Here is a 26,783-nt window from a genome sequence, read left to right as displayed (position 1 = left end):
ACTTGATCCCACATCCAACGGAATAGCAAAGACGTGCAACATGGATTTGCGAGTCTTGTACCACGGTTGTACCATCAGTTTTTCTAAACATGGATCGAGAAAACATTAAGTGCTTGCTTTTTTTATTTATTCACCAGCTTATACATAAGTCTGTATTCATAAGAACTCCACTGTCATATCTTTATTAACAGAAGATGAGACAGAGCGAAAGCTGTAGTCTAATTTGTATCTGTAGCTCTGCGAGACATCGAGTGCTATGAAATGCTTTTTTTCCTGAGCTTGCAGTAAAGTCAAAAATATTTTTTTTTGGAAAGCAGATAGAAATGCACCATGTAAGCCATTAAAAAGCTGCAATCCTGGTGGCCGTTCATTCTCCTCACGAGACAACATGCTCCAGGACCCCCTGGCGAATCAGCTGCTCACATTTCCACCGAGGAAGGAAGTGCTGAAAAGGCAGAAGTTGACTTGTACTGGTTGTGTGTACTTGATTTTACACTTGTGTGTGTAGCTTTTAAATCAATAGAAGGTCACCAGGGCTTTGTGCTTTAAAAACAAGAAATATTTGCTACTTTTGATAATGGTTTCTTTAACTCAGTTCCTAATTACTGTATTGTACTAATTTATGTATTGCTGATATTTTGGTGATGACTATTTATTCAAGTTTTCTCAAATTCTATGGACTCCTTTTGTCACTTAAGAATGACATCGAATCCGAGGAAATCATTAAGCTTAAAGAAAATGCCGGACCACGCCTGCTCGTCTCCAGCTGCATGATGGGTACTTTACCTGGCTGTTTTTCTTCAGGAGGATTATTGTTCCATCCTCGATTTCAAACTCTCCGTGATCTTTCACACACCGAACCTTAAGAAATGAACAAAATAATTTCAAATCAGCTGTTCCCGTAAAAAGCTATCACAGTGCAAAAACACAATGGAACAACTTTATTCACTTTGTCATGGGCATCCGATACTGGTGTTGTAACGTCCCGAAGCAGACGGCGATTTGATCGAGGCTGTTGAGGCCTGAGAAAGTGTGCATTTCACCCTGACTTTTATGTATCAATTAATTCAATCATCAAAGTTTAATCAGGGTGTTATCCAAGACCAAAGTCTCCAATTACAAAGGTTCTTGGAAAACAGGTGGCGATTCTAAGTACTGGTATGAGATCCATCTCCCTTTGCTCCTAACTTACAACAGAAATCAAATGCAGGATGCCAGAGTAGGACAAATATCTAAAAGTAAGGCCACAAAACTATCAAAGTAACCATTTTTTGTAACCAGACATTCAATACACTGTGAATCATATCCATTGCACGTCTCACTGTCTCTATAGCAGAAATACAGCACTGTGTGTGACCCCCACCTCAATGTACAGACTCTTGGGGGGCTTCACGTCCTGTGTGATGTCCAGCCCTTCCTCTCCGCCCAGTGACCTCATGTAGGTGGCCAGAGACTTCTTATACTGGTTAAACCATTCCAGCTGTGAGGCAGAAAGAGAGAGCAAAGAGGGTGAGGATCTCCAACATAACATACACACACAAAAATAAGATTGACTGTCCCTGGTCAACGCACCTCTTCAGCACACATGTGGAAGCGTATCGATGTTGGCAACACGCTGCCATATTCCCACCTCAGAGCCCTGATACGGAGTAATCGGTCATAACTGAGAAAGCAAAAGCAAAACATCAAAATATTGTATACGGTCAAATAAATATATCTTTTTTTCTATCTAGGTTCCCCCCCCCGTCCCCCAATCTTAACAGTAAAACCACACACAGGTAGCCTGCAATACAGCGCTGGTTCCTCAGTAGACAGCAGTGGCGAAATTTAATAGTTGGGATCAATTCACTTCTCCCCTCTGACTTGGCTTCGTTCCTGTGGATACAAATGAGATTGGGAATGGAAAACAGGTGTTAATATGTGTAGATCTGTAGAAATTTAATTAAAATCACTTACAGGGGGAAACTACATCTGCTAACCAGCTCTCTCCTCTATTTTGCAATTCTTTCAATTGTATTTTTTGTACAGAAGTGTCACACAGCTCAAAGTCCATTCTGAGCCATAAGAGAAGTGCCAATCCTGTGCTGGAGTTATCAATACATTACAAAGCAAAGCAATCATAAAATCTGAGCACTTAAACGTTGCTTGCTAATGGACAACTCAATAACAGCTGAACTCACACATCGGTCTGGTTCTGTTCATATAAGGCTTTCATCTCTTCAAGAACCTGTCTAATGCCATCTTCCTGCAGCAGAAATAGAAATTGTTTAGCAAGACTACATGAAAAGCTTAATTAAAAGTGCTGAGCTACATATTCATGCAGTCGTTACACATTATACCAGTTAAACTGTGATGATAATCATCGATACTGAAAAACACACTTAACGCCATGCAATAACTTGAAAATACTTGAATAACTGAATGCATTTAGCTTATCATTAATAGTCATTTAAATTCACTGTTATTTAAAAAAAAACAATGCAATATATATGCAAATGTACCATGCAATAGATTTGACAGCACTGGACAGAGAAAAACAGCTCAACTCACGTTAAAAGCGGGCAGCTGTCCATCACCACTGCGCTGCAGTTCTCTGATCAGCTCGATTGCCTTTTCACAAAACATGTTTAAATATACAAACTACTTTAATGCTATGGAACAATTAAAACACTGAAATGCGTCGTAGTTAATGAATATATATCATGCTCTACACAATAACATGTCACGCATTCAACTAAACCCGTTTTCCCGGGCAGAATAACAAACGCCGTCTCCCTCCGACACCCGTACAGGGGAGGAACTACGGGTCTCAGTTCAGGACAAACCGTCTCCACATACACCCGAGCCGGCGGGGTAAGTACAAGCGTGTTTTAGTTGGCGAATTTTTATGCAGTGTTTGTGCTGATTTTGTGACCGTGTTGTATTATTAAAGGTGATGTTTTAGGCAGAAAGTGTAGAAAATGAAGGTCTCCCGTATAACTTTTTTTTATTGATTTCCGTATTACAATGTATCAAACAATCAGACCACGCAACTCGGTGAGGATGACGTAAGGGTTAATCTGGAAAAGTTGCCAGAACTGAAGCGCTCTTCCGTGCCCGGGACATTATAGTATTATTTTAATCTTTTAATGTTTTATAATAGCACATGCATTTGTTTGTATCACTTTATAATTAACTATCGTTATAAAAAAATATTGTTTTGCGACAGTTTTTAAATGCCTTGTGTGTCTGCAAATAACTTCATATGCTGAGGTAAGCTATAGTTAGGCGACTGGTTTTGATTTTCTCTATATGTAAACCACCAACCCTGACTTAAAAATAACTTAAATAACACCGACTTGAAGTGATTTTGCCCTTCCAGTTAATTGCACTGGAATAGTGAATATAAATTGAATTAATAGTACATTATGATTTAATAAAAAGTACATCAAACATTTCTAATGGGCTGTTAATATGTAGCATAGATTAATCGTGAATATATAACTTTTATGTGATCATATTAATACAGGGTAAAGACAGGCTTTCCTGTGAAAATCAACAGCAGTACGTTTACTGTGCAACGAAAGGGGCAAATGCACATCACTGCAGAGTCGCAGCTAGCTTTGTTTTGACCCTCACAAAGATGGCGGCCTGCTTGGTTCTGATTGGCTGGCGGGAATGGGCGAGAGGTTGGCCTGATCAGCTGGTCTCTGCAGATCTAGTTCTGCAAACAATGTAGCAACTGCTGAATGTCAGCTGTGTTGGGGGTGAAAACAACAGCACCGTGCCCGGCTCCTTCTCCGGCGACTGCACCACAGTGATCGCCCACAGGCGGAAAGACGTCCTGCGTGCTCTCCACGAAAAACTGAGTTTATTTTTAGAAGCAGACGCGCAGTTTGTTACAATTGGTGCTGTTTAATAGCGGGTTTTAACCAGTTGTTCCTGCAAATGTCAGGGATGCGAAAGAGGAATAATACGCAGACCGTGGAGCATGACAGCTCTGTCACCAGTACCTTGCTGGACAGCAGCTCGGAGCTGAAATACTGTCACAACACAGGACCAGGGGACCCCCAGCCCAGAGGGGAGTACGATTCTGCAGACCCCGACTCGGACAAAGCCATGAGAAGAAAAATGAGGAGGTAGGACTGATGAGGAGCATTATATATAGGTTGTAGGAGATTGTAGGCTGATGAGTTGCTTTACAAAACCTCTTACTAAAATAATAATAATAATAGTTCTGATTAATATATGCTATTAATAGACTATTATAAGTGTTGTGCTTGCTCTTAAGGCTCTGGTTTAATGTTTTTAAGAAATATAGGGACGCATAATTGCCCATAAACTCAAGAATTTTAACTTATGAAGTGTGCATTAAAAATGGTTGTTTTTCTTACCAAATATTATTGTAGGTATGCTGAAAACTAGGAGAAACTCATTGGTGGCAAATGTTTGGTCTTCTGTCTCCCAAAGTATTGATTAAAAGTGTCAAATTATAGATGCATGTACATATGTATCCAGACCTGGTCCTGGGGAGCTGCAGTCTTCTTGGGTCTTTGCAACCTTGCTCTCCACCAATAATGAACTTAATTAGTCAAGATTAATCTGCTCTGATTGAAGAGCCCTGCCACTAATTGTAAGCATCTATTCACTGACGGATAATGGCTGAAATCTTTGTTTTAAAAACATTTTTATAATATTTGACATTGTGTTAATTATTCTCAATTTGTCAAGTAATTAAGTCAAAATTAAGATGGAGTGAAAACCAGTAGGCTATGCCCTCTGATTTGACTGAAGTGTAGCACTGCTGCTGTAAAACACAACCACGCAATTCAGAGCTTCTGTAGGACAAGGTGACCAGGCTTTCGACATGCAATAATATACCGTGACATTTTCTGCCCAGATTTCTGCTGTGGAGCCTAGCTTACCCTTTTAAAGGCAGCTACTGTTACCATTGTTTCATTGTCTTTGGTCACTGAACATCTTAAGTTACCCATAAAAACTGTATGAATGTGGCTCTTCAGGTATAGCAGTGACACAGGTATGAATCGACATAATCACATAGTTACCCTCGACTGTAAATGCATTTAATCTAATCCATGTATCCTACTCAGCAGCAATAATACACAGCACTTAAGTGTTTGGTTATTAATAGAGACCAGGAGTTCCCAACAATAATCAATCAATTTTGCACCTCCCGTGTTAATTAGGCGTAAGATTATGACATTATCGTGCTTTTTGTTCCCACCAGCATCTGCTTTGTAGGTTGGTTGATTTGTTCACGGTCATTCTTCACATTGCCGCCTTGTCCCATGTTCAAGTAGTTGAACACTAGTAGTTTAGTACATTGATCTTGGAGCACATCTTATATTCCACCTGGTTTACAGAATCCAGGAGTCAGTGTTTTTTTTAGCAGGTTGAGATGTCTGTTTATTGACAAATGTTTGCCCACTGGGATTGCAGTTATTGAAATGTAATAAAATGCTTGGGATAAACATTATAGTGATAGGTACGTAAAGTGTAAAATTAAAAGCCACCTATCCGAGCTTACAGTCTTGTAACTTCTGCACCCATTGCAAATGCTGTAGAAAGTACAAACTTTGTTGTTGCAGTTTTATAATATTCTGAGCCACAGCCCTAAAGTTTTGATTAGAAGCTTAAACTATGACTAAGCGGTTGGAAACAGTGATAATTTAGACCAAGGGATTCAGCATTAAACGTTGTGATCTTAGGTGGATTCAAAAAATGAGAAGTCATGTGACTGTCCAGAGCTAGGAGAGAGTATCTTGGCTCAATATACTTTATTTAACTGTTACTACTTTGACAAATTCAACACCGAAACCAATGATATAACGGTTAGCGTAATAGTTAGAGATTTTGTTTTACAGTATTCAGTGTTTTTTTTTCTCCTCAGGGCAGCCATCTCTCTGTCAAATTCCCCAATTCTCAATCCTCAATAATGAAGCCACTGAGCACTGAGTCACCACTCACAACAAGTCTCACTGCTATCTTGGGTCTTTAGCCTTCTTCTGAGGAATTACGGGTACAAAGGGAGAGGGTCAGTGGACTTATGATTGCTCTGGGCCTTGTTTTGACATCTTATTTTATTATCAGTGTAAGGCTGCTGTGTAAGCGCTGGATTTTTAAAAATGTTTGTTTCTTATCAGTCTGCTTAACTTACATAATTCAATTTGGGTATTACTCTAGATTAAGTCTTCTGCTTAAGGCTTTGAACAAGTAATAAGAAGCAGCAGCAAGATCTGAAATATACTTGTAAGCAAGGAGAGTTTATAAAAAAAAATCTGGATATGTCAAGTATAAAATGATGTGATATGTAAACCTGTTGGCACGTACGTGAGAGAAAAGGAAGAGTAATTAGCATGAACATGTTGCAACATATCATAATATGTCATCACATGAAAGGTGTGTGGAAAAAAAAATGGGGTTATTTGTATTTCAGCTGTCTTTCGTTGAATGTTATTATCAGTGAGTCAGGATTGTCAGCTCTGTTGGGAAGGGGAGGCGGACAAATGAAAAGCACGGGGTGAATGGGACAAGCTTACTCAGCACACATTTAATCACCCCACACACACGCTTTTTTAACTTGGCGTTTAAAACCAGCCATACAATCGGAAACACGATCACCTTCACAGAGGCCTTTCACTTGCAAGAGCACCGCTGGGTTTCATATTAAAGATTTAGCTAAACTTAATCTCTATAATAGGTATTTTCTTCATATCAGAGTCCAGAGAATCACTGGCCCATGAGTTGCCCATACATAATTAAATCCACTTTTTTGTAAGCAGCAGATGAACGTAAAGCTGAAATGTATTTTATTTTGTAATCATGCCGCCCAGAATAAAGCAACCAGCTAGTGAAGGTGTTGGGAAATGCAGAAACCAGGCACATTCGAACACAGTCGCACAGTATTTCTCCTTGTTCGTGGCAATATTATAAAAACTAAAATAGCTCAGAACATTAAGCTTGTCATTGAACTCAGTGCGAGAATGGATGGTGTATCTGTCAGCTGTAAATGATGAGACCCTCCTCTCCCTACTGCTGACGGTGAGACACAAAGGAACACAATCATCATGCTGATGAGAATAGGATGCCAAACGCCCCGGTTCACCTTGCTCTTATGTATGGGCCCGTGCTGTGCTTCAAGTGTGTGCGAGGCAACGGGGGCAGCCGCTTGAGCTCACTGTTGTGGAATGTGCCGTACTAGTGAGGCAGAAGCAACCGGAAGGAATTGGCTTCCTCCCGTCGCTAATTGGCCTCGTACTCCCCGGACTGTCAAGGCAATGAACTGCAGAGCACAGAGGTGACCCAGGGAAACTCGATGTCAATATATTTGTGATTAACCCATGTTTTGTTTGGTATGCCATCAGAAAGGAAGAAAAACCAAAACAACAACAACGAGATACACGACGTGAAGAAAATCTGAGTTCATGCTTTGGCAGGGTGGACAGCTTAAGATTTACCTGGGCTATTTATTTTAATTTAAAGACAGTGATGCAGGGGTACGTGAATGGTATATCCATTCCACCGATGGCACGACTGGCACCTACTTCTGTGATACATGTAGGATGTACCCGGAGTCTATAAGCAAGGCTGTGTGTGGAAGACTCCTATCCAAGGTATTTTAATGTGTTTTGTAGCCTAAGCTCATGCATTTCAGTTTCTCTGGTTGGAGAACTGTTCCCCAGAAGACGAGCTCGCAGATGTTTCCGGCTCTCCTCCCACCTCCTCCCCCACGTGTGAATGCGATGGTGTCTGTGGCCCTGCATTGAGGCTGTCCGCCTACCCCTGCCTCTGTGATGTAGCTCTCAGCTGAGGAAAATCCCAATGAAATCGGCAGTACTATTCAACATGGCTCTCATAATAGTTATGGACAGAATGAGGTTAGCAATTACACTGCAGTAATGAGGATGGGATATGTTTAGAAATGTAATTCTTTCCAAATTTTGGGAAGTAGTTGACATTGCACATTTGGAAGATAAATAAATGTAATGTAATAATGTAAATAGTGTACATTAATAGCTTTGAGATGTCTGCCTGCCTGTTGTCTCTCCCTCTAAAACCCATCCTGCCTGGCAGTGCTACCCACAAGACATTCTGTTACACGACCAATACATTGTTGGGTATTATGAACTGAAGCCATGAATTTCATCTGCACACAAATGACGTGTAATCTCTGTGGTTGTCCATGCTCAGTATCTTCACTTCCTGATATGAAAGATGCCTGCTTCTGTTTTCTTGTGCTAGTGACCTTTGAACGGTGGCAATTTTAGAAGGATTTCTTCGACCTCACTCAATTCTGTAATACTGTTGCAGCAACTTGAGGTCACTGGATTGTCCAAGCCCGTTTCAATGGAGCAATAAGTCAGCAGCCCTCAGTGCGGTCTACCACTTAAATATTGGTCAGCTGTTTAAGCCATCGGAAAGCTACCTGATCATTTTTCAGATCAGAGTCTCATCCGTGAGAAGCTTTGGCTTCATTCAAATTATGTTAATTAACAATTTCCGGGGTTAAAATGCAGTAGTTATAGGAGCTTTTCCTACTGTCCTTCAGAACATATGGGGTAAAGCGTAGACAGGCCACTTTTGTGGTATAAGTCAAACTGATACAACAAACAAAAAGTATCCATATACTTTTCTTTTTAGGTGTTCAAATGTACAGTTTATAAAATGCTGCAGTTGTGGTGATAGCGTTAGCATGTTGTACAGTAAGCTTCTCTCTGTCGTTCCTCATACAGCACAACCTTATATTCATAGAGATAACTGGGCAACTGAACCACTTGTCTCGGAGAACAATTGTCACATGTTATTTGACTGCGTTGGCATTTTTGTCGAGACACTTATTACTAAATGGCATTTGGTACAGTTTCTGTTCCTCTTGTTGTTGTTGTTTCTTTCATTTTTATCAGATGCTTGCGTTCTCTGTAATGATTTTGTGCTCTGTCTTCTCCCCGGGAACTTTCCCCAATAGTTGCTGACCTTGCTTTGTCTCTGGACTGTCTGTGAGTCACAGTCACATGTAATCACCTACCTGTCCAGTTGCCACAAAGCCTAGAAAAACACGCTTTCTGGAACTGTTTGTATCTGTCTGCTGATCCTAATTATGTCCTTTGAGCAAATTTGAGGATCCCTGATTTACCAGGCACAGGGCAGTATTTCTGGGTAATTGCTACTTTCCATAATTGTTGTAAACCCAGTTGTGTTAAATGCTGCAAAGATGCAATGAATTCCTAGCTCTGTAATTAACTGAAGGATATCCCTTGATGTTGGTGCCTTTTAAGCTTCTAGAGAAAAACAATTCTGAAAAACGTTGTCAACTTCTGTCCTCAATAGGCATATAATTATTATCCTTTTTAAATATATATTTCAGTATTAAACACTAGTGGTTCATCTTCCATGATACTGCACAGAACTATGTTCCACCATCCTGCAATTTATTCTACCCTGTTAAAACTTATGTGCATCCTGTGATGTATTTGTGCTTATCCTCTTTTAATGCATACTCTTCTACTGGTGGCACATTGTAGGGATAAAGGCTTGCAAACTGTGTGCTTTCCCAGCAGTGGTGGTAGTGGTATGCCTTTTGAAACAATGGCAGGCTTTGTGTGGCGCTGTACAGATTGGCTCTGGCTGCGCTCTGTCGAGCCACTGGGCGGCCGTCCAGGGTCCGGGTAGGATCGCTACTGGGAGTGTTCCTTCCCCAGCACTCCACTGCACAATTACCATGAGCTCATCAAACCCTGCATGGGTGCACCAGCCAGGCCCTCCAATCATACTTCAAAACCTTAGTCATCACGAGAGCACGGTCATCCTACGCTTAGGCACCGCATCAGGCAAAACAAACACATGAGAACACAAATGCCACTTTACTGAGGTTCGCTTCCCTGCCAGTGTTTTCATTTTACTCTTTCGGTGATTGTTTTCTGATAGACAGCATTAGCAATCTTTCCCACTCCCACAATGAAAGGGTGTTTGTGACTCCCGTGATTGTGTGTGCCCTTGAACGGTTTCTCGCTCATCGATCCACTTGGATATCTGTCCCGTCTCTCCCCGCTCTGGCTCCTGCAGTCTGATCGATCGGTCTTGGGACCCCATGTGGGTGTGGATAGTACTCGTTTCACTTGAGCACATTTTTAGAACCATCCACTCAGGGTGTAGTACTGTAACAGGAAACATTTGCCAGTCAAATGTTGGTTATAGCTTAACAATTGCATGCAAGATGATTTTTGCAAAAGGGCAAAAGGGTTGTGCTTAGTAACCATGTGGCACAACACCCAATACCTTTGTTTGAAAACCTGCTTTTGAACCTGATTTATCAGTGTGTTTATTCACCCTCTGTTCTCTGTTTTGAAAGGATTTTCACCATTCCTGTCTGGTCAGATCCCCCTAGTTCGATTTGTTCATCCGGACAGGCAGGTTGGATGATATTTGACCTGCCTGGCTCTCGGAAGACTTGAGTCTTCTTTCAGTCATTGCATCTGTGGAATGAAGAAATCACCGGGCATAAAACATTTCCACAACTTCATTAGCGTATCAGTAGTCCAAGCATCTACTCTGAGGAAATGTCTTTCAGTTGACCGCAATGTACACAGGAATGCCAAGTTCAAATTAACCTTGCCACAGACTTGAGGTCATTACCTCATTTGTGTCAATATGAAATGAGCATCCTGTCTCATCGAGGCATTACTTGATGTGTAAATCTTTCACCTTTGGTTTGGTCAGTAAACCTCAGAAATGTATGAGATATAATTACATTTAAGTACTAATCAATGTTTTAACCACCTTATTATGGATTTACTACTGAGTCACTTATATAGCTGCACCCAGTAACCGTATATTGTTTGTGAAATAATATAGGAGAGGAAGGGGAGCTCAGCCGTCATCGTCTCACTCTTTACTGTGGTCTTGACATGCCATTTGCAATTATAATTCTGGGGCTTTTGTAGCAGTGTTGTGGTTGAGGAGAAGTCAGTGTGTAAGTCACTCTGTTCTTGCTCCCAGCCTCCTCTAACCTCTGTCAGGGTGGATTAGCCTGCTTCTGCTCTGATCTCCTCCTTGGCAGCGCGTTCTGTCTGAGGGACTTGGCAGGCACACATCACCTTGAATCGGGGACAGCTCACCAGGCGGGGGCTAACGTTTCGGGAAACACGGTCCTCCCAGGGGGTGTCAGTCTTCAGGCAGGCTGTCCGTGGTGTCTGTGCTGCTCCTCATGGCGCGGTGCTGGGCTGGAGAACGCAGTCTTCGTGGAAGCGCTGGGGGGGGTCTGGAACTGTATTCATACTGCACCACGTTCTGCAAGCCCAAACTGGAAGGCCTTACCTGCCATCTGGATGACTGGAAGAAGCCCCAAGCCCTTCACACTCTCTTTATTCCTAGACAGCATCACGTTTGCCATCTCCACTATGATAATGTAGAAGTGGTTCACACCAGCTTTTGCCCCAAGCAGGTTTTTGTGTGAAGGGGAGAATGAAGGTGTGCCAGCGTATTAGTCTGGATGTTTTCCATGACTTCTGTTCTAATGTTGCTTAACTTGGTTAAGAAGGGTCCTGGAGGTTTTATCATGTGACATACCCAAGCCCAGAAATACACAAACGACCTACTATAACCTAATTGTAGTTGGAAAATTCAATGTTCAACATTAGATCTTGGTCCAAGATAAATACACGCATGTAAGCAGATTACAAGTATTGTTTTTTTGCTACTTTTGTTTTGGTGCATATGATCACAGTGACTACATCATCTCAAAATGGCACCTTGTGACCAAGGAAGCTAATGAAATCTGAATGCACTCCTTCATCCAAGAATATAGCCCAGCTTTTCAAAAACTAGACCACCATCTGTTCAGTTTGGTATGGAACACGTGGTTCTGTTAGTAAGAAGCACGGTGTACAAGTAGAATATGAATTCTTGTCATAAATAAATATTGACTTCTTTTAATGTCGTTAAATTAAATCTGCTACTTTCGGTGAACTGATTAGTCTCAACATAACAGGATTTGATTACCTTGTGAAAAACAAATCACAAATATTACAATACACTGTGGAACTCGGAACGTCTTTGTTTAGGTCTCGTAGTCCTAATAGATCTGTCTGGTGTGAGCTTAAGTGTTTTCTTGCTCCTGTGAATTAATGATCAGATTATTTGGTGACCTAAATGACATTTACATGTCATCTACTAGTTCTACAGTAAAAGATATGCCTCCAGACACACATTAAACATTCTACCATGCCAGGCCCTGACTCACCTTGCCTTTTGAAGTTCTGTTCGGGAACAAATGAGAGTATTGATCATGTTACAAGGAGGTACTGAAACTAGACCCAAGCTTTAAAGAATAAGTCCTTTAAAAACTATTAAAGCTAAACAGTGAAAATGTGTTGCTGCACTGAGGAAGATATTAAAAGCCTCTGACAGAGATGAGTGGCTGTTGGCAGATATCTTTTGTGCCAACCAGGCGGCAGTATGTTACTAGACCACATGAGAGGTTTTGATATGTTAATTTAGTCAGATTCTTAGGGAAGGGGTTCAAGAGTTCAGCTTATGGTGCAGGGTGGCTGTGAAGCTTTTCAGAGACCTTACCAGCAGTAATCTCTCTGCAGCTGCCAGACTGTTCCTTCTGAACTCCTCCATAGTGCCACAAAGCAGAGAGCTGCTTCTTAAAACAGCACTGCATTATTCATGAGACGGAAAATGTGAGTTCTCTGGCCGAGTCTGAGCATTTTACTCCATACGAAGAGTTTGTCCTCCACCCCCCCGGATAGGGGAAAAGTGCAATCAGTAGAAATACAACCCAGAGAAAGAGATCTCTGCTCTGCCTCCTGCAACGTCAGCATTTCCCTCCCCCGTTTTTGGTGTCACTAAAACAATTTCCACGTGCGTGTGCACATCAGCATATTTGACATTGACCGAACAACATTGCTGCGATACAGAGCACTGCGGTTGCTTCATCCCTGAAGATGTGGCCCACTCTGGGTGAGGTCATGTGACCGTACTATCGCGTCTTTAGTATGCAGTGCTTCAATGAGCCGCACAAGGTTAAGAACAGTAGCACACCGGAGCTACCTGAACCGTTTCTGTCTGTATGTGTGAGAAGCCCTGCACCGGCTTTGCTCTCGTGTAGATCTCTAAAGAAACTGTATACGGCAACTCTCACTGCTTGGGAGGGTGTTATTATATGTTTTAAATGACCTCTGTAACTTTCTGCTAATTGGATGAATTGGGATGTGGTACTAACAGTACTGGACTAAAGAAGGCTTTGTAATTGTGATCATCACGTGAGACCCTTGGATACTAAACAGAGGGGGAATAAAGGAAAAATAATGTGTTTTAGTTCATACAAATTAACAGTTTTTTTCCCCCCCTCAGAAATATTCTTTACAAAAGATATACGTTTACAAAACAGGCAATAGTGTTTGTGCGAGGGAAGATTACGGTCCGGCCAAGCTGTGCTGAGCAGTCCCAGATGTCAGTCAACAGCTCTTCAAGAATAAGCTTGTTTAGGCCTACTTATTTGGCAGTTTTATTAAGCCTTTTGCATGAGTCAGTCTTATAATTAGACCAATTATCTCTCGGTTTTACTGGGTGTGCTGGACTGAAGTCCCCCTTATTCCCTTTTCCTTATGGAAAGTGGAATGCGATGACCGTGCATGACTTGTTTGCCTTTGCCTGGTTATTTAAGAGGCATTTCCTCTCGCACCGCAGAACTCCAGTCTTAGTTCTGTCAAGTTTGTCCTTTTGCCTGAGATAATTTTTCATCTGGTCACCTTTCCATAAAATGTTCATCACGACCACTTCCTTGTCACCTGTCTTATGAAAAGTGAGATTGTATGATCCTGCAGCGTTCTGTAGCTTGGCTTTGGATGATTTGTAACTATGCAAATGTGTGTTTGACTGCTACAGTATTGTCTGTCTTGTGTTCTGGACTCCCACACACCACTGGTACACCTTAATAAATAAGTAATAAAATCCAACATAGACAGATGCAGTATTATATTTTTTATCATTTAAATCGCACCTCTCTGGCCTGAATATCTTGCTGCCATGAAAACTGTGCTCTGCTGGGGCAGATGAGGCAGCCATGATGAGGCATTTGCAGGCAATTTGGGCTAAATCAGGAAATTAAATTCTATCTCCTTTCATTCCATTCCACTCCATTCCTGAATAATTTTTCAATTCAAGTTCTTTAACTGAATTGTAATTGACCAACACATTCTCAATCAACCCCAACCCTGACCTTTAAATTAATTAATGCTTTGAGATACATGGCCAATTAATCTGGAGTGAAATGAACCTGCTTTGTTCAAGACCAGCAGCTGACAATTAATTAATCTCTCCCTGGAGCCAAAATGCAAATGCTTTCCAGCATCTTTAGTACTGGAAGGACTGGTTTGGGGGAAAACTGTGTTATGTGTGATTAAATGTTTAGCATACCATTCTCTATAGGAGTATATAGGTAAGTTAATTGTCTTTTGAGATTCTATGTTTCTTTTACAGACTAATTAGGAACCCTGTTGTCTTTGTGTTTCAGGTATGGGTTGGTCTTCACACTGAGGAAGATTTTCCTTTGGATGCTGGGAGTCTACTTAACCATTCCATTCATCGTTAAACTCTGCCCTTCCATTCAGGCAAAACTAGTTTTTCTAAACTTCGGTGAGTAGGCAGTACATGACTTCTCTGCACCAAGGTGGCCTGATTTTATGAATGTATTTTAATGCGTTACATATTTAATTTCCAATACTTTTTTGCACAGCACTGTCAGCTCTTTTATTTTTAAATGGGATCACAAGCTGCAAGATCAATGATGCTTTTGCCTTTGTGAGTCACCCACACACAACACACACGCGCTCTCCTTAGATTGTGTTCCTTGTGCTTATCGAATCTAGATCATTGCCAGATCACCTTTCGTACACGCCAAAGTGCTTACAAGACGGTAATTTAGTACGGAAACTGTATTATTTCCGACATGCTGTAAACATGACTGACTGTTAATTGGAGAGAGTTTTTTAGATGCTTTTTAGATTGCTGACCCTGTGATATTCTGACAGTCAATCACTTAGCACCAGCTATGCAGTACCAGGCACTTCAATTATGTGAAGGAAATAAATGTCTGCTTTCCATTTGTGTGTAACTGTCCCTAATTGGCAAGTTGGAAATTTACAGTCTGCATTACACTCATAACTGTAACAATTAATGTAGCTGGATTTTTCCTTTTGTTTTGACGGCACGTTCACTGTGTATGTCCATGTTTACTAATATGGGTTGATATCTATATTGTACCAGGAACAACTCCCATTCCATAACAGATTGATTCCTCTCATGTTTAATGATCCCGGTGCTGCATATTCAAACCCGAAGCTTTAGTATGCAAAGCCTTTAGCAGATCAAACTGAGGAACAGGAGTCTTTATTTCTGTATATATATACTGTTTATGTGTGTGAGTGTAATCATTCCTCTCATTTACAGTTGACCAAATATTTAAAAGTACGGGGACAGCTCCTGCAGACATGGTGTGTTGTTCTAGCTGTTTGTTTGTCCTGTCCGTTTAGGTCCCTTTCTGCTCTAGCCATGTTTAAGACGCAGCCGAAAAAGAGGAACTGAGATAAACTCCTATGAACAGACTTTTCTATTTTCAGAAAAGCGATATACAGTAGGGATGTTACCAGCTGGATTTATTTGTTTCTCACTTCAAAATGAATTTTAATCGTATTCTCAAGAGAGCTAATGTAGCTAATGACATGAGTTTCTGGGGATGCCTTCCATTTGCCTTCCATTTTCCTCTTCCAGTGCGGTTACCTTATTTTATTGACTTGAAGAGGCCCCAGGACCAGGGCCTGAATCACACCAGCAACTTCTACCTCCAGCCAGAGGATGGGATCAATATCGGAGTCTGGTAAGACAAACGCGGCACTTGAATTATGCTGAGGACTCAAGGGACAATTTCCAGGACTGTTTGACCGCTCTCCCCCAGGCCCCACTAACGAGAATTTAAAAAGTGCCTCGGACTGCGGAGCATGGTGATGCATGTTGGAGAGCTTAAAGGGGACTTGTGTGCCCAGAGCATGGGGTCCTTCTGTGACCCCCATGGCTGGTTTATTCTCCTTGGTGATGGGAAAGGCAGTCATTCCCAGGAGGTATTGAGCCTTGTTACAGCACGACCATCAGAGCAGGCATTTATTTAAAAACAAATTGGACCTCGTCACAACTGCACTGAATGACAAAAATGAAAACTGCAGCATCTAAGATGGTATGATAGTCAAGGCTTGCAGTAAGAATAAAAGTCCCACAAGTGCCAGGCAATGGAGAATGAGGTGCTGTGAAGCCAGAACTCCCCTGCCAGCTTCATGCCTCCCCCTGCCAGCGGTTCTCAGGCTAATTCAGTGACATCGCTTGAACTCCTGGCGGTCTATCGGGCCTTGAGAGCACACAAGCGTGCTTATGCGGTCAAGTGCGGTGAAGGGCTTGTCCTGACTCTGCTCTGTGCTGCTAAAAACATAAAAGAACAAGCCCTTTAAAAATGTCTACTGAGTGACTCTTAGATGAAGTGCTGCTTAGTGCAAAGAATGAAATCTTTATGAATTCCGTAGCAGATGTTCTTGTATTGCCTAAAACACAGAGCCTTTTGAAATGAAGCTTTTGGGGCTTTGATTGGAGAACCTGTGGTCTAGAGAATATGACAACTATATATGACAACTCTTATGGACGCCAGTCTTGGTGGCTTATGGGTATAAAACTATACTGCTTTTGCATGGTTGTTAAGAAAAAATAAAGTGTTTGTGGATATGGATATGTACCACACTGGCTATTGCTGGAGTATTTGGAAAAGCCGAGCTTTATAATCTAGGGACACATAATCTAATCTTGGAAAGCATTCGATGCTTGACTTGCTCTTCCTGCTGTCTTCAGGCACACCGCCCCGTCTGTATTTTGGAAGGACGCCCAGGGTAAGGACCAGGCGTGGTTCGAAAGCACCTTTCAGTCCTCGCACCCTGTCATGCTGTATCTACACGGCAATGCCGGGACCAGGTATGACTTCATGACTTGTATCAAACCTTGGCGTTGCGCACTCCCTCCCTCTGCTGCTGCCACTGGCTCTTGAAGAGACGTGTTTGTAATGGTGCTAAGGCCTCCGATTGAACTGTGAGATGTTTGAGTTTTGTTAATGCACTAATGCAATTAAGTGTCTGGGTAAGCTGTACTTCAGGTGCCCTTTACTGACAAAATGAGTATAACATCATGCTGCCGTTCACCAGTAATAGCTATCCTGCTGACCGGCTCTGATGGACACTGGGACAGCTGGTCCTCATGTTGACACCCACTCACCCATATGTCCAGACAGCCCTCCAAGAACATGTCTACAGTGAGAAAGCAGTGTCTTTTGCACCTTCATGTGCAGCAGAATGGGATGAGGTAGTGAGTTGAAAGTGCTCACTTGGTGTCAGTAATGCCCTGGAGACAAAATTAGGTTTTAAGCTCCAGGCATTGGTGTTCGAATGGAGTCCATAAAGTTTGCATCAACTGTTTTTTTCCCCCAGAATAACCCACTGTTCAATAACATAATCAATGTGTCTTCTGCAGGGGTGGGGACCACAGAGTGCAGCTGTATAAGGTAAGAGATACCGCAATCGTTAATTTGAATAGACACCAAGTCGCCCAGACATGAAAGCAGTGGAATTTCTCCTGATTTAATATTGGTCTCACTAACCATAGAAAGAAAATGACTGTGACACCTAGAAAATTATGCTTTTTGTTCTTTATGTTCAGAGGACAGCTTTTGCTCCATGCTTGTATTTGAAACGTCAGAAACAATTCAAACCACTGGATGACATTGTGAATTAATGAAGACGTTTAAATAGATGCATCGGCATTGTGTCTTCTGCTTTTTCTATCATGTTTAAAGCGTGGTTTTCTTTTGTTTTTTTCCTTGTAGGTTCTTAGTTCATTAGGGTATCACGTAGTTACATTCGATTACAGAGGTGAGTAGCTGTACACTTTCTTAATTTAGATTTATTAAACATCATAAATTGTTTAAACTCCACAATGATGAATCGCATATGGCTTCTTACGGTCCTTTGAAGGCCTAATTTGTTGTTTAAAACTGTATTTTTACAATGACAGAAAATGCAGATTCATTCTCACAGTTTAAAGTTTAAAGCTGTCATTTTTTATAAACCACGACGATGTAGGTCTTTTCAGATCATTGTCATCTTTCAGAAGTATTGAGAGGCCAGCGTGTGAAATGCTCGGCACAGTCTAGGCTGGCGTAGGGCTGTCAGTTGGTATCCTTGAATGTTTCAGGATGGGGGGATTCGGATGGCAACCCCTCCGAGAGAGGAATGACCGCAGACGCCATCTTCATGTATGAGTGGGTGAAGCAGAGGAGCAAGACCAATCCCTTGTACATCTGGGGTCATTCACTGGGGACGGGGTGAGTCTCACTCATACCCACATCATGGCAGGGTTAGGACAATCATACAGAGACGCCATTACAGCATTCACTTTGATCCTATACTAAAGAAGGAAAATTAAAAGGCTTGATTACATTTTGTTCAGTTAAAAGTGATCAAAAACCAAACATTTGTTCACTGAACTATCCGAGTGATTGGAGAACTGTCCCAGTTGGACCCTAGTGAATGCCCTATAATAAAGGTCTGGCACACTTCTTTATGTGGTGTTGTAGATCAGAGAGGATATTATCTTTGTGTTTTGGCACTAGAGAACAACCTTCAATGGGAGGTCACCTAATAAGATTTATCCTCTTATCTTTTCCAGTGTGGCAACCAACCTAGTCAGGCATCTGTGTGACAGTGGTAAGCATATGCTCATTATGTCGGGCACTTCATGCAGAGCTAAAGATATCCCTCGTCTTCTGTGCCGTGCTTACAGAGCCCTTCGCTTCATGAAGATGTGGCCAGTGGGAGTCCATTTCCACCTTTTGAAAGCATAGGCAGGATGTGTTGATGCTCCACTAGTGCAAACTGCATGAAAAACGTGGAATAAATACTCACTTCCCTGCGTCTGTGTACTTCTCATCTTTTCTTCAGAGTTCTTGTGGTAGTTGGGATTGTTATTGACTTCGCAAAAATAGTTCTGCAGATCTTACAGGTCAAAAATAGGTTAAGCCTCGAACTGTCAGCGGTATAAGTCGGGCAGGTACTGCCAATTTGAGGGAGTCTGGGTAAACGGACACTTCAGACAGGCTCACATGACGTCCATGGCTAGAACTTCATCCCAGGGATCCGTGGCCGTCCTCCTCAGGTGTCCTCTTGTGTTTCTAGGAGCTTCATTTTTAATTACATGGAGCAGTTCCTTATAAACTTACACCCGCAGAGACATACAGCTGGACTGCCTCTGAGATGGAGCTGTGGATTGCAGTAGAAACGGGCAGCTTTGTATCATACATGAAAACATCATGTGAAAGACCATTTTTCTTTCTATAATTTTGTATACAGAGTTATAGAGGCTAGTACCATAAGTATCTGATTCTACACAGACTGCATTGTGTGCTGCATTGCAACTTGTTTTTTTAAACTTACAAGCCTGAACCTGAATATTTCCTGTTTCTCAAGGCAGTGAGGCATCACTTCAGTCCGGCGGGCCACCTTAATGAGAATTTAGTCATTAGAAATCACTGGTTTGGGCCTTATTTATTGGCTTTACTAATTACTGTCATCCTTCGCGAATGGCAGGATTGATATCACAGGAACTCCTGAGAACGGAGATCTGCACAAACCATCTCCTGTTTTTGAAGACCCAACCGATGGTGGTCACTATAGAGATTTCAGGTTACGGTGGAGCGAGTGATTTTGTGCAATACTGTGATTAGCTGGCAAATTTGTTTTAATGCAAATTATGTTGAGATTTGAAATTATATTTATAATTACCCATCAACCCATTCGGTATTCATTGTTAACTACTGGCACTTTTAATGGCCAACAATGATCTCCTGTTCAGCTGAGAGGCAGGGATGTCCAATTCCTCATAAATTGCATATGGGTGCCAGTGTGACTTGTGCCAAACTAACGACTATGTCTCTTGTTTTACAGGAACGCCACCACACGCTTTAATCTTGGAATCTCCTTTCACCAACATACGAGAGGAAGCAACAAGTCACCCTTTCTCTATGGCAAGTCTGCCTTCGTCCTGGGCTTGCTTCAGATTAATACTGACGCAGCCTGAAGATTAGAACAATGTCACAACTTAGTTCTGTGATGTTATCATCTAAATACGCAGTTTTTTGCTGAGTCATTTCAAATCCAATCTTGAGTGACGGAAATTAGAGCAGGTTTATTGTACTCCTGATGGGAAATAAATTAGGTATTTACTAAGTCTTAGGTATTCCTGAGGGATTCCTTTAATTACACGGCTTATGCCTTTTATGATGTATATTCGTTTTTTTAATCAGTGTGAGGAAATATAAAGAAAAATCACTGTGGCGTTTCAGCAGCTGAATTGGGGATGTACTTTGTGATGAGACGTGATTTTCTAGATTTTGCTGTATTCAAATATTTTGTTATTTGTTCTTTCAGATCTACAGATATTTGCCTGGATTTGACTGGTTCTTTTTGGATGCCATCACTGCAAACGATATTCGATTTGCAAGCGATGAGAAGTAAGTTGTAGTTTTGTTCTTTACATGCATGTGGATTTATTTATTTTACATGGGAGGAGGGAGGGAGGGAATCCATTGACTTTAAAGACCCAATGCATTTGATTTGATCCTCAAACAAGCACACGGGTATTTCATGTCTGACACACAACCTTCATATAATATTAATTTAATTGACCCAGTACCGTGTAAACTTTCAAGATTTCTAACAGGGTATGTTAATGACAAACTGCTGCAGCCATTTTCCAGGCACTGATTAAAAACACATCCTTTTGTATTATTTAGTAGAGCACTACAAATCATTATGGATGTTAAGTCAACACACAAGCACATTCCCCACAGTGTTCAAGAGTGTCCTGTGGAGTTAGCAGGGCTTGAACTCTGAGATGCCCAGACGTTCAGCTCTTCTGTTTTGGGATTACGCATGTACACATTATTCCATGTGTTGTAGGAGGCCCCTAATCGCTGTGTTCAAGTCCCCAGTGACCGATTCCCTTTTGTCCCCTTAGTGTGAAGCACATCTCCTGCCCCACGCTGATCCTCCACGCGGAAGATGACACCGTTGTACCATTTAATCTAGGAAAAAAGGTGATTTGATGTTTGTAATGGTGCATAACAGCAGGTAGAGCCACTGTGTCTTGTATGAGAATGGCACCCTGACTACAGGTGTTACAAAGGGCCTTTAATCAGTGACACCTTATCTTTAGCACCTCACCAAAAATACCTCCTAATGTTTACTCGTAAAAATGACACTAATACAATGTATGTGAAACTGGCTTGTGATTCCTTTATGTAGTTATCACCAGACATCAGGTTATGTCAGTACTTTTAACCCTTTGTCCATGAATGAAGAAAAGCAGGAAGGCTCTAGGAATAAAAGAATGTCTTGAAAATAACCTGTTCAGCAAACTGAAACGGTACAAAGCAGTCCTTCCACTGAGTGTTATTTGCTTTGTTTATTTTGTATTTCAGTCAAATGTTTTGCATGCAGAGTTCAATATTGTATTAAAAAAAAATGCCACTGAGTATGCCCTTTCTCTGGGACACAAAAGCTGTTGTTCTGATGCAATTGTTCTTTGAAGAAAAAAAAAATGTTTTCCAACTTTATTTGCATTCGTTTCCCACACAGCTGTACAACATCGCTTCAGAGTCCAAGAGTCTGAGTGGGCACAAGGTCCAATTCATTCCCTTCTCCAAGGCCCTGGGCTACAGACACAAATTCATCTACCGGAGCCCCGAGCTGCCACATATACTGAGGTACACTGCTGTCTTTTCTCGTGGGAATTTCCTTCGATACGCTCAAATAATGTCCACATTTACCCCGGCTAAATTAAAGCTTGTAAGTGAGTTTGTTCTGGGTCATTGGGGCCCAAGAAAATATACTTTGACTTAACAATATTGGTTGTGAATTGACCTATTAACAAAACTAGCTTCCAAAGAGGCTTACATTGTTCTTGTAGTTTAATATGAGTATGTCAATCAGTAATTTCCCCCTTCCTTTCTTCTCGTTTTCAGTGATTTCCTTGGCGTATCCCAATCGCAAGCATAGCTGCCTAAGTTTGGAGTCTAAATTATTCCTGTGTACTTTCCAACACCACCACCCCCCACTACCACCCACACACACACACACACGCACACACACCCTTCCCCCCCAGACACTGTTACACACACAAGCATGGGCTGGTGCTCCATTACCATCCATCACCCCCTCAAACTGAGAAAAACAAGGCAAACTGTGGGAGCGCAGTCCTTTCTGGGGATGCGTGGCTGGGGAGATGGGAGGACAGCCCGAGCACAAAGCCAAGCGTATGCACTGACGCAGGAGCCACGTTTCGAGTGACCTCTGGAGTGGGAAGAACAAGAGACCTCGGTGAGCCTGGAGTTTTTATTTGCACAACAAATCTAAGCAACCTTGGGGACACAACATGCAAGTTCTTTGAAATCCCACTAGGTGACATCTGGACCTGAAGAACGGTTTGTGTACCTGGCAGAGCAGCTGCCTCAACTTCAACCATGTGTTGGGCAAATGCAAAGACCCTGCGCATTGATTGATTGATTGATTTTTATTTTTTTTAATGCTTGAACCTTTATCATTGACTAATAGGAATAGGCAGAGAAGGTGACAGAAATACAAAGATCCAGGCAAGGTGAAGCTGCATATATCTACACATGAACACCACTCAATACACTTTCACCCGATTCGGTACCATAAAAGAGACGACTATTTCCCTATTGTATTATATACAATCTAATTCTTCACCGAGTCACATAGGAGCTTCCTCAGCCAGGCTAACTTAACGAGTCCTCAGGAAAGACGCGTGAATTTGAATAAGATGTCATACAATCTTGCAATCTCCTACCCGAACAACCAATCCTTATTAAGTGGACCAGACTTTAAAACACCAAACCATCCTAAAATGAAAGCTCAGCAACCGCATTCAAAGAAATCTCACAGATTGTGCGTATTAGTCTGCGAATCGGTGAAATCTTTTCATACCCGGTTCCTTGGTGCCAGCTTCTTATTGATCGTCCATCCGTTCGCCATTCATAGTTGTGTGTGGCAAGAACTCAGTTTTGCTCTTCCACTTTGAAAACAAATGTTTAGGCTTCAGACTGAGGGAAAAGAGATACCCTGGAAAGTGGTTGGATGCAGTGAATGAAAATCAATAGCACTTTGAAGCTGAAATAACTTACCTTGAAAGCAGAGACTGTAACAAACACTAAACATACCTCCCCCGTCTGTCCCAGTAGTTTGAAGATGTCTGTAATAACAGCGTGCTTTAATAATTTCCCTTGAATTTGAAAAGGTCATTTAAATAACCACTTGGCTATAGCAATGCTGTAATTAATGTAGTATTAAAGTTTTGGAACATCGCCTCTGTATTATGCAGTCTGCAAAGAAATAGGGGTGAATTTAGATTATAAAAGTAGCAAATTTTATTAAAGCACACAAGTAGTCTGTGAAAGGCTTAATTAATGTAAGAATTTAGGAGCCCTCAAATAGGACATTACTATACAATACTATGTCAAAAACAAACAAAAATACCTCATAGACACAGCAGGAACTTTCTTGTGGGTTGGGTGGGTGTGTTTCAGTACCAGATAGTCTGATATAAGGAAGTTTATCTCCTACGTACAGGTCATGCCAGTGGAGGTGGATAGACCATATTCGAACTAGAGCTATCTTTATTTTACTCCGGCTGTGTCGCTCCTTTTAGTTGTCATCAAACAAATGGAAATTAATTTGGAGCGACTGCCATTCTTTACCCGTTCGTCTGCGCCTCATCCGTGGTCTCGGCAGACGGTGTGAGGAAATATCAGGGATGCTACAAAGGGAAGAAAGAGAACCGTACAAAATGGTGCCGTGCAGCTAAACTCTAAAACTGTCCTCCATTCTCTGTGATGTCTATCTGGACATTCAAACGATCCCATATTGCACTCCACGCCTCTGACCTCCTGGGGACATTTGGGTTGCGTTCGGGCCAAAATAAAAGGGCATCCTCTCTGCTGGCTGAGATGTTCACAGCCCAGTACTTAAAAAAAAAAAAATGAACATATCTTTATTTGTAAATGTGCAACTGATCATGAGGTTTATATGTGTTTATATATCAATTGGGTTGTGATGGTCCACATTCCAGGAAACAGTTATGGATTACATTGCTGTGCTGCTTTCTGTAAAAAAAAAAAAAAAAACTTGACCAAACGTATTTATTCATGGCTTTTTTTTTTTTTATAATCAGTTTAACTTTTTTTTTTCGCCTGGCTTGTTTGGCAAGAGAAATTCCACGCCACTGTATAGAAATGACCCATCATATGCGATAAGAGATGGGGAAACTGAAACTCACATCTCCGGCCGAGTCCAGAGCCACCCTGGGTAGTTGGCAGCCCTGGGTGTCCGGTATGGGAGGGGAAACGTGATTGGTATTCATAAGATTTCATGGCTCAATGGTCACCAGGCAGCTTGACACAATAGTGCATTTATCCATTGTTTTATTTAATGCGATTCCTTTAGAAAGTGTTACGCTGGTCTGGCTCTTTCCGGATGTAGTCATACAGACACATTAAGAAGCAGCTATTCTGATCATGTGAACAACGGATAGTTAATCATCATTAAAACCTGACTCTTTGATGCTTAAGTTACTGATACTATATTGCTTGTTATCCGCTTTAATTTATTATTGTTTTAAGAATTCAATTAAGTATGAATATATTGATAATAGCTCTAAACTGAAGTGTTTTGGTTTCTAATTTGAATTGATTGCTTTGGACCTCTTCTATCATATCCGCATGGAACATGTTGATACTAACTCTCTATGGCACTGTAACAGTTCATGCACCTTCTGTCGTACGGTATTGACCTTCCTCTGCATAACAATATGAAGCACCTACCTCCTGCTACTGTGGAGACATTTCCTTCAACATCAGAAGCCTACTCAGAGTGGTTTGTACACATATTCTTCTGTTCTCTTTATTTCTGATTGTGGAGGTTGCTTAAACAACCCCGCAAACATACAACGCCTCGTTAAGATGTTGAGTGTGGCACAGTGCTTTGAAGCCCCGGGCTGCAGCACATAAACACTCCTCCACCGGGTTTCCCGTCCTTGTAGGCTTTGGTTGGGTTTCCACACAATTATTAATATTTGTTTTAACGTATCAGCGGGTTTCCCTGTCGAAGCTCAATCTAATCGGAAGCAATACGTTACTGATAAGAACAATACCCGATAGAATGTGAAATAAAGTCAACTGAATTCCGGGATGAAGTGGCGGGGCTGGATTAACAGTATAGCCAAGCGGGTGTCGCAGCCGAATACGCCAGGAATGAGCGCCCGTCTTCTGTATAGTACGAAATGATAAACCAGCAGGTGTCGGCACATTTAAGATATTTTGGAACCAGCGCTGAACTGGTCAGCATTGCTTGTAGAAAACTGAACCTGTTCTCACTGCGGTGTGTTTTAGGTGTAGAATCGGTGAAATTAGCTCTGTCGCTGCCTAATGCTGATGCATGAATGCTTGTGTAGCTACATTTCTACATCCAGTAGAAAAACTGCAGCTTCGGCGTTGTATTTTTTCCAGGGATGAATTTAATGTAAGTGCTGTTTCCTTGTCCTTCTCTGCTATGGGGAACCGGCTGCTCCGATGTGACCGACTAATGGGATTGCTGTCGTGCAGTGCTCTTCTGATCTCTCTGTTTAGATAAACTAATCATCGGTGTGCTGTAAGACGCCAGCTTTTACAAATCGGTGAATTTCATTATTTGTTCAATCGGATTCTGTCGTACAGGGAATGTTTCGGGCCGATCCACGAATCACACATCAGTTTCCGGGTGTATGGAAACGGACACCAGAACTGGAAGGGGGTGAAAGATGGTATGCGATGGAAAAATGTCTGTGACTGTAACTTGGTGCGCTGCTCCATTCGGTCTCTAGCGGGTTGTTGGATTATGTCGACATTTAGTTACGACTGAGAACTTGGAACGAGAGGCTGGTTGGATATTTAAATTACAGCAACTTGGCACCATTATTTTTTTTGTATCGTGCATTGGTATGATTGTACCTTGGCACAGTATCGGTCTCACTTTAAATTCAGGCCCCGAGCTCTACTGCACTCCAAGTTTTTCCCACCAGAAAATAAAAAGCCTAGGGGTAAAATATGTAATCTCTATGGAGACCAGAGACCTCAAGGGTCAGTGAGTGTAGAGAGGGGAGTTTACCAGCATGCACTGCAGCACAATTTTTTAACCCAGGTCTTTCTGAAGGTACTGAGGAGCTGTAGGCTTGAGCAGATCCAAACCGTGCCCCGGTGACTGTTCATCAGTGTCATTGTCATTCTTCGTTAGCATACCATCACGCCATGCCCGGACGGCTGTGTGATTTCTGTGTGGCCCTGTGTGTTTTATCTCAAATCCCCTTGCTTCCACGAGAAGTGTTATCCACAGACATCTCTCTCCAGTGGTTACTGAGTTCAAACTGTTTAGAAGGTTCAATGTTTTTCTCTTTTTTTGTAAGCTGCTAAACTTGACTGGATTGAAAATGATTATTTTATGTATGTTTTTAAATAATAAATAACAATAAAAATATTACCTCAATTGATCTTGCTTTCCGTCTGGTTTTTACGTTTTGTGATGTCGTTGACCATGTTATGGCAGGGAGGGGAAAGTTGAGGCAGATGGTGTGATGGGATGCCGCAC

The 26,783-nt window shown here is 41.7% G+C and overlaps 2 protein-coding genes across 3 annotated transcripts; one reads left to right on the top strand and one right to left on the bottom strand.

Moving 5' to 3' along the window:
- Positions 1–110: 110 nt before the first annotated feature.
- On the bottom strand, positions 111–2,815 carry gins1 (GINS complex subunit 1 (Psf1 homolog)). Its single transcript, XM_066697074.1, has 7 exons — positions 2,551–2,815; positions 2,181–2,245; positions 1,777–1,875; positions 1,573–1,663; positions 1,364–1,480; positions 787–861; positions 111–445 (listed from the first exon to the last, which is right to left on the bottom strand). The coding sequence occupies exons 1-7, from the start codon at positions 2,623–2,625 to the stop codon at positions 377–379; spliced, it is 591 nt and encodes a 196-aa protein (XP_066553171.1). The 5' UTR covers positions 2,626–2,815; the 3' UTR covers positions 111–376.
- Positions 2,808–26,685, top strand: abhd12 (abhydrolase domain containing 12, lysophospholipase). 2 transcript variants are annotated; one of them, XM_066697073.1, is made up of 14 exons: positions 2,808–2,853; positions 3,935–4,118; positions 14,519–14,640; positions 15,775–15,880; positions 16,894–17,013; positions 17,566–17,596; positions 17,918–17,963; positions 18,286–18,415; positions 18,760–18,797; positions 20,034–20,113; positions 20,517–20,599; positions 21,106–21,184; positions 21,726–21,853; positions 22,112–26,685. In XM_066697073.1, the coding sequence occupies exons 2-14, from the start codon at positions 3,937–3,939 to the stop codon at positions 22,143–22,145; spliced, it is 1,179 nt and encodes a 392-aa protein (XP_066553170.1). In that variant the 5' UTR covers positions 2,808–2,853; positions 3,935–3,936; the 3' UTR covers positions 22,146–26,685. The 2 variants fall into 2 exon arrangements, with proteins under 2 accessions (XP_066553170.1, XP_066553169.1); XM_066697072.1 differs by lacking the exon at positions 2,808–2,853 and having other exon boundaries at positions 3,675–4,118.
- Positions 26,686–26,783: the final 98 nt, after the last annotated feature.

The sequence above is a fragment of the Amia ocellicauda genome, chromosome 23, assembly GCF_036373705.1.
Source record: "Amia ocellicauda isolate fAmiCal2 chromosome 23, fAmiCal2.hap1, whole genome shotgun sequence".
In the NCBI taxonomy this organism is placed as follows: domain Eukaryota; kingdom Metazoa; phylum Chordata; class Actinopteri; order Amiiformes; family Amiidae; genus Amia; species Amia ocellicauda.
The sequence above is the reverse complement of the archived record's forward strand: the minus strand, read 5'-3'. Positions and strand labels throughout refer to the sequence as shown.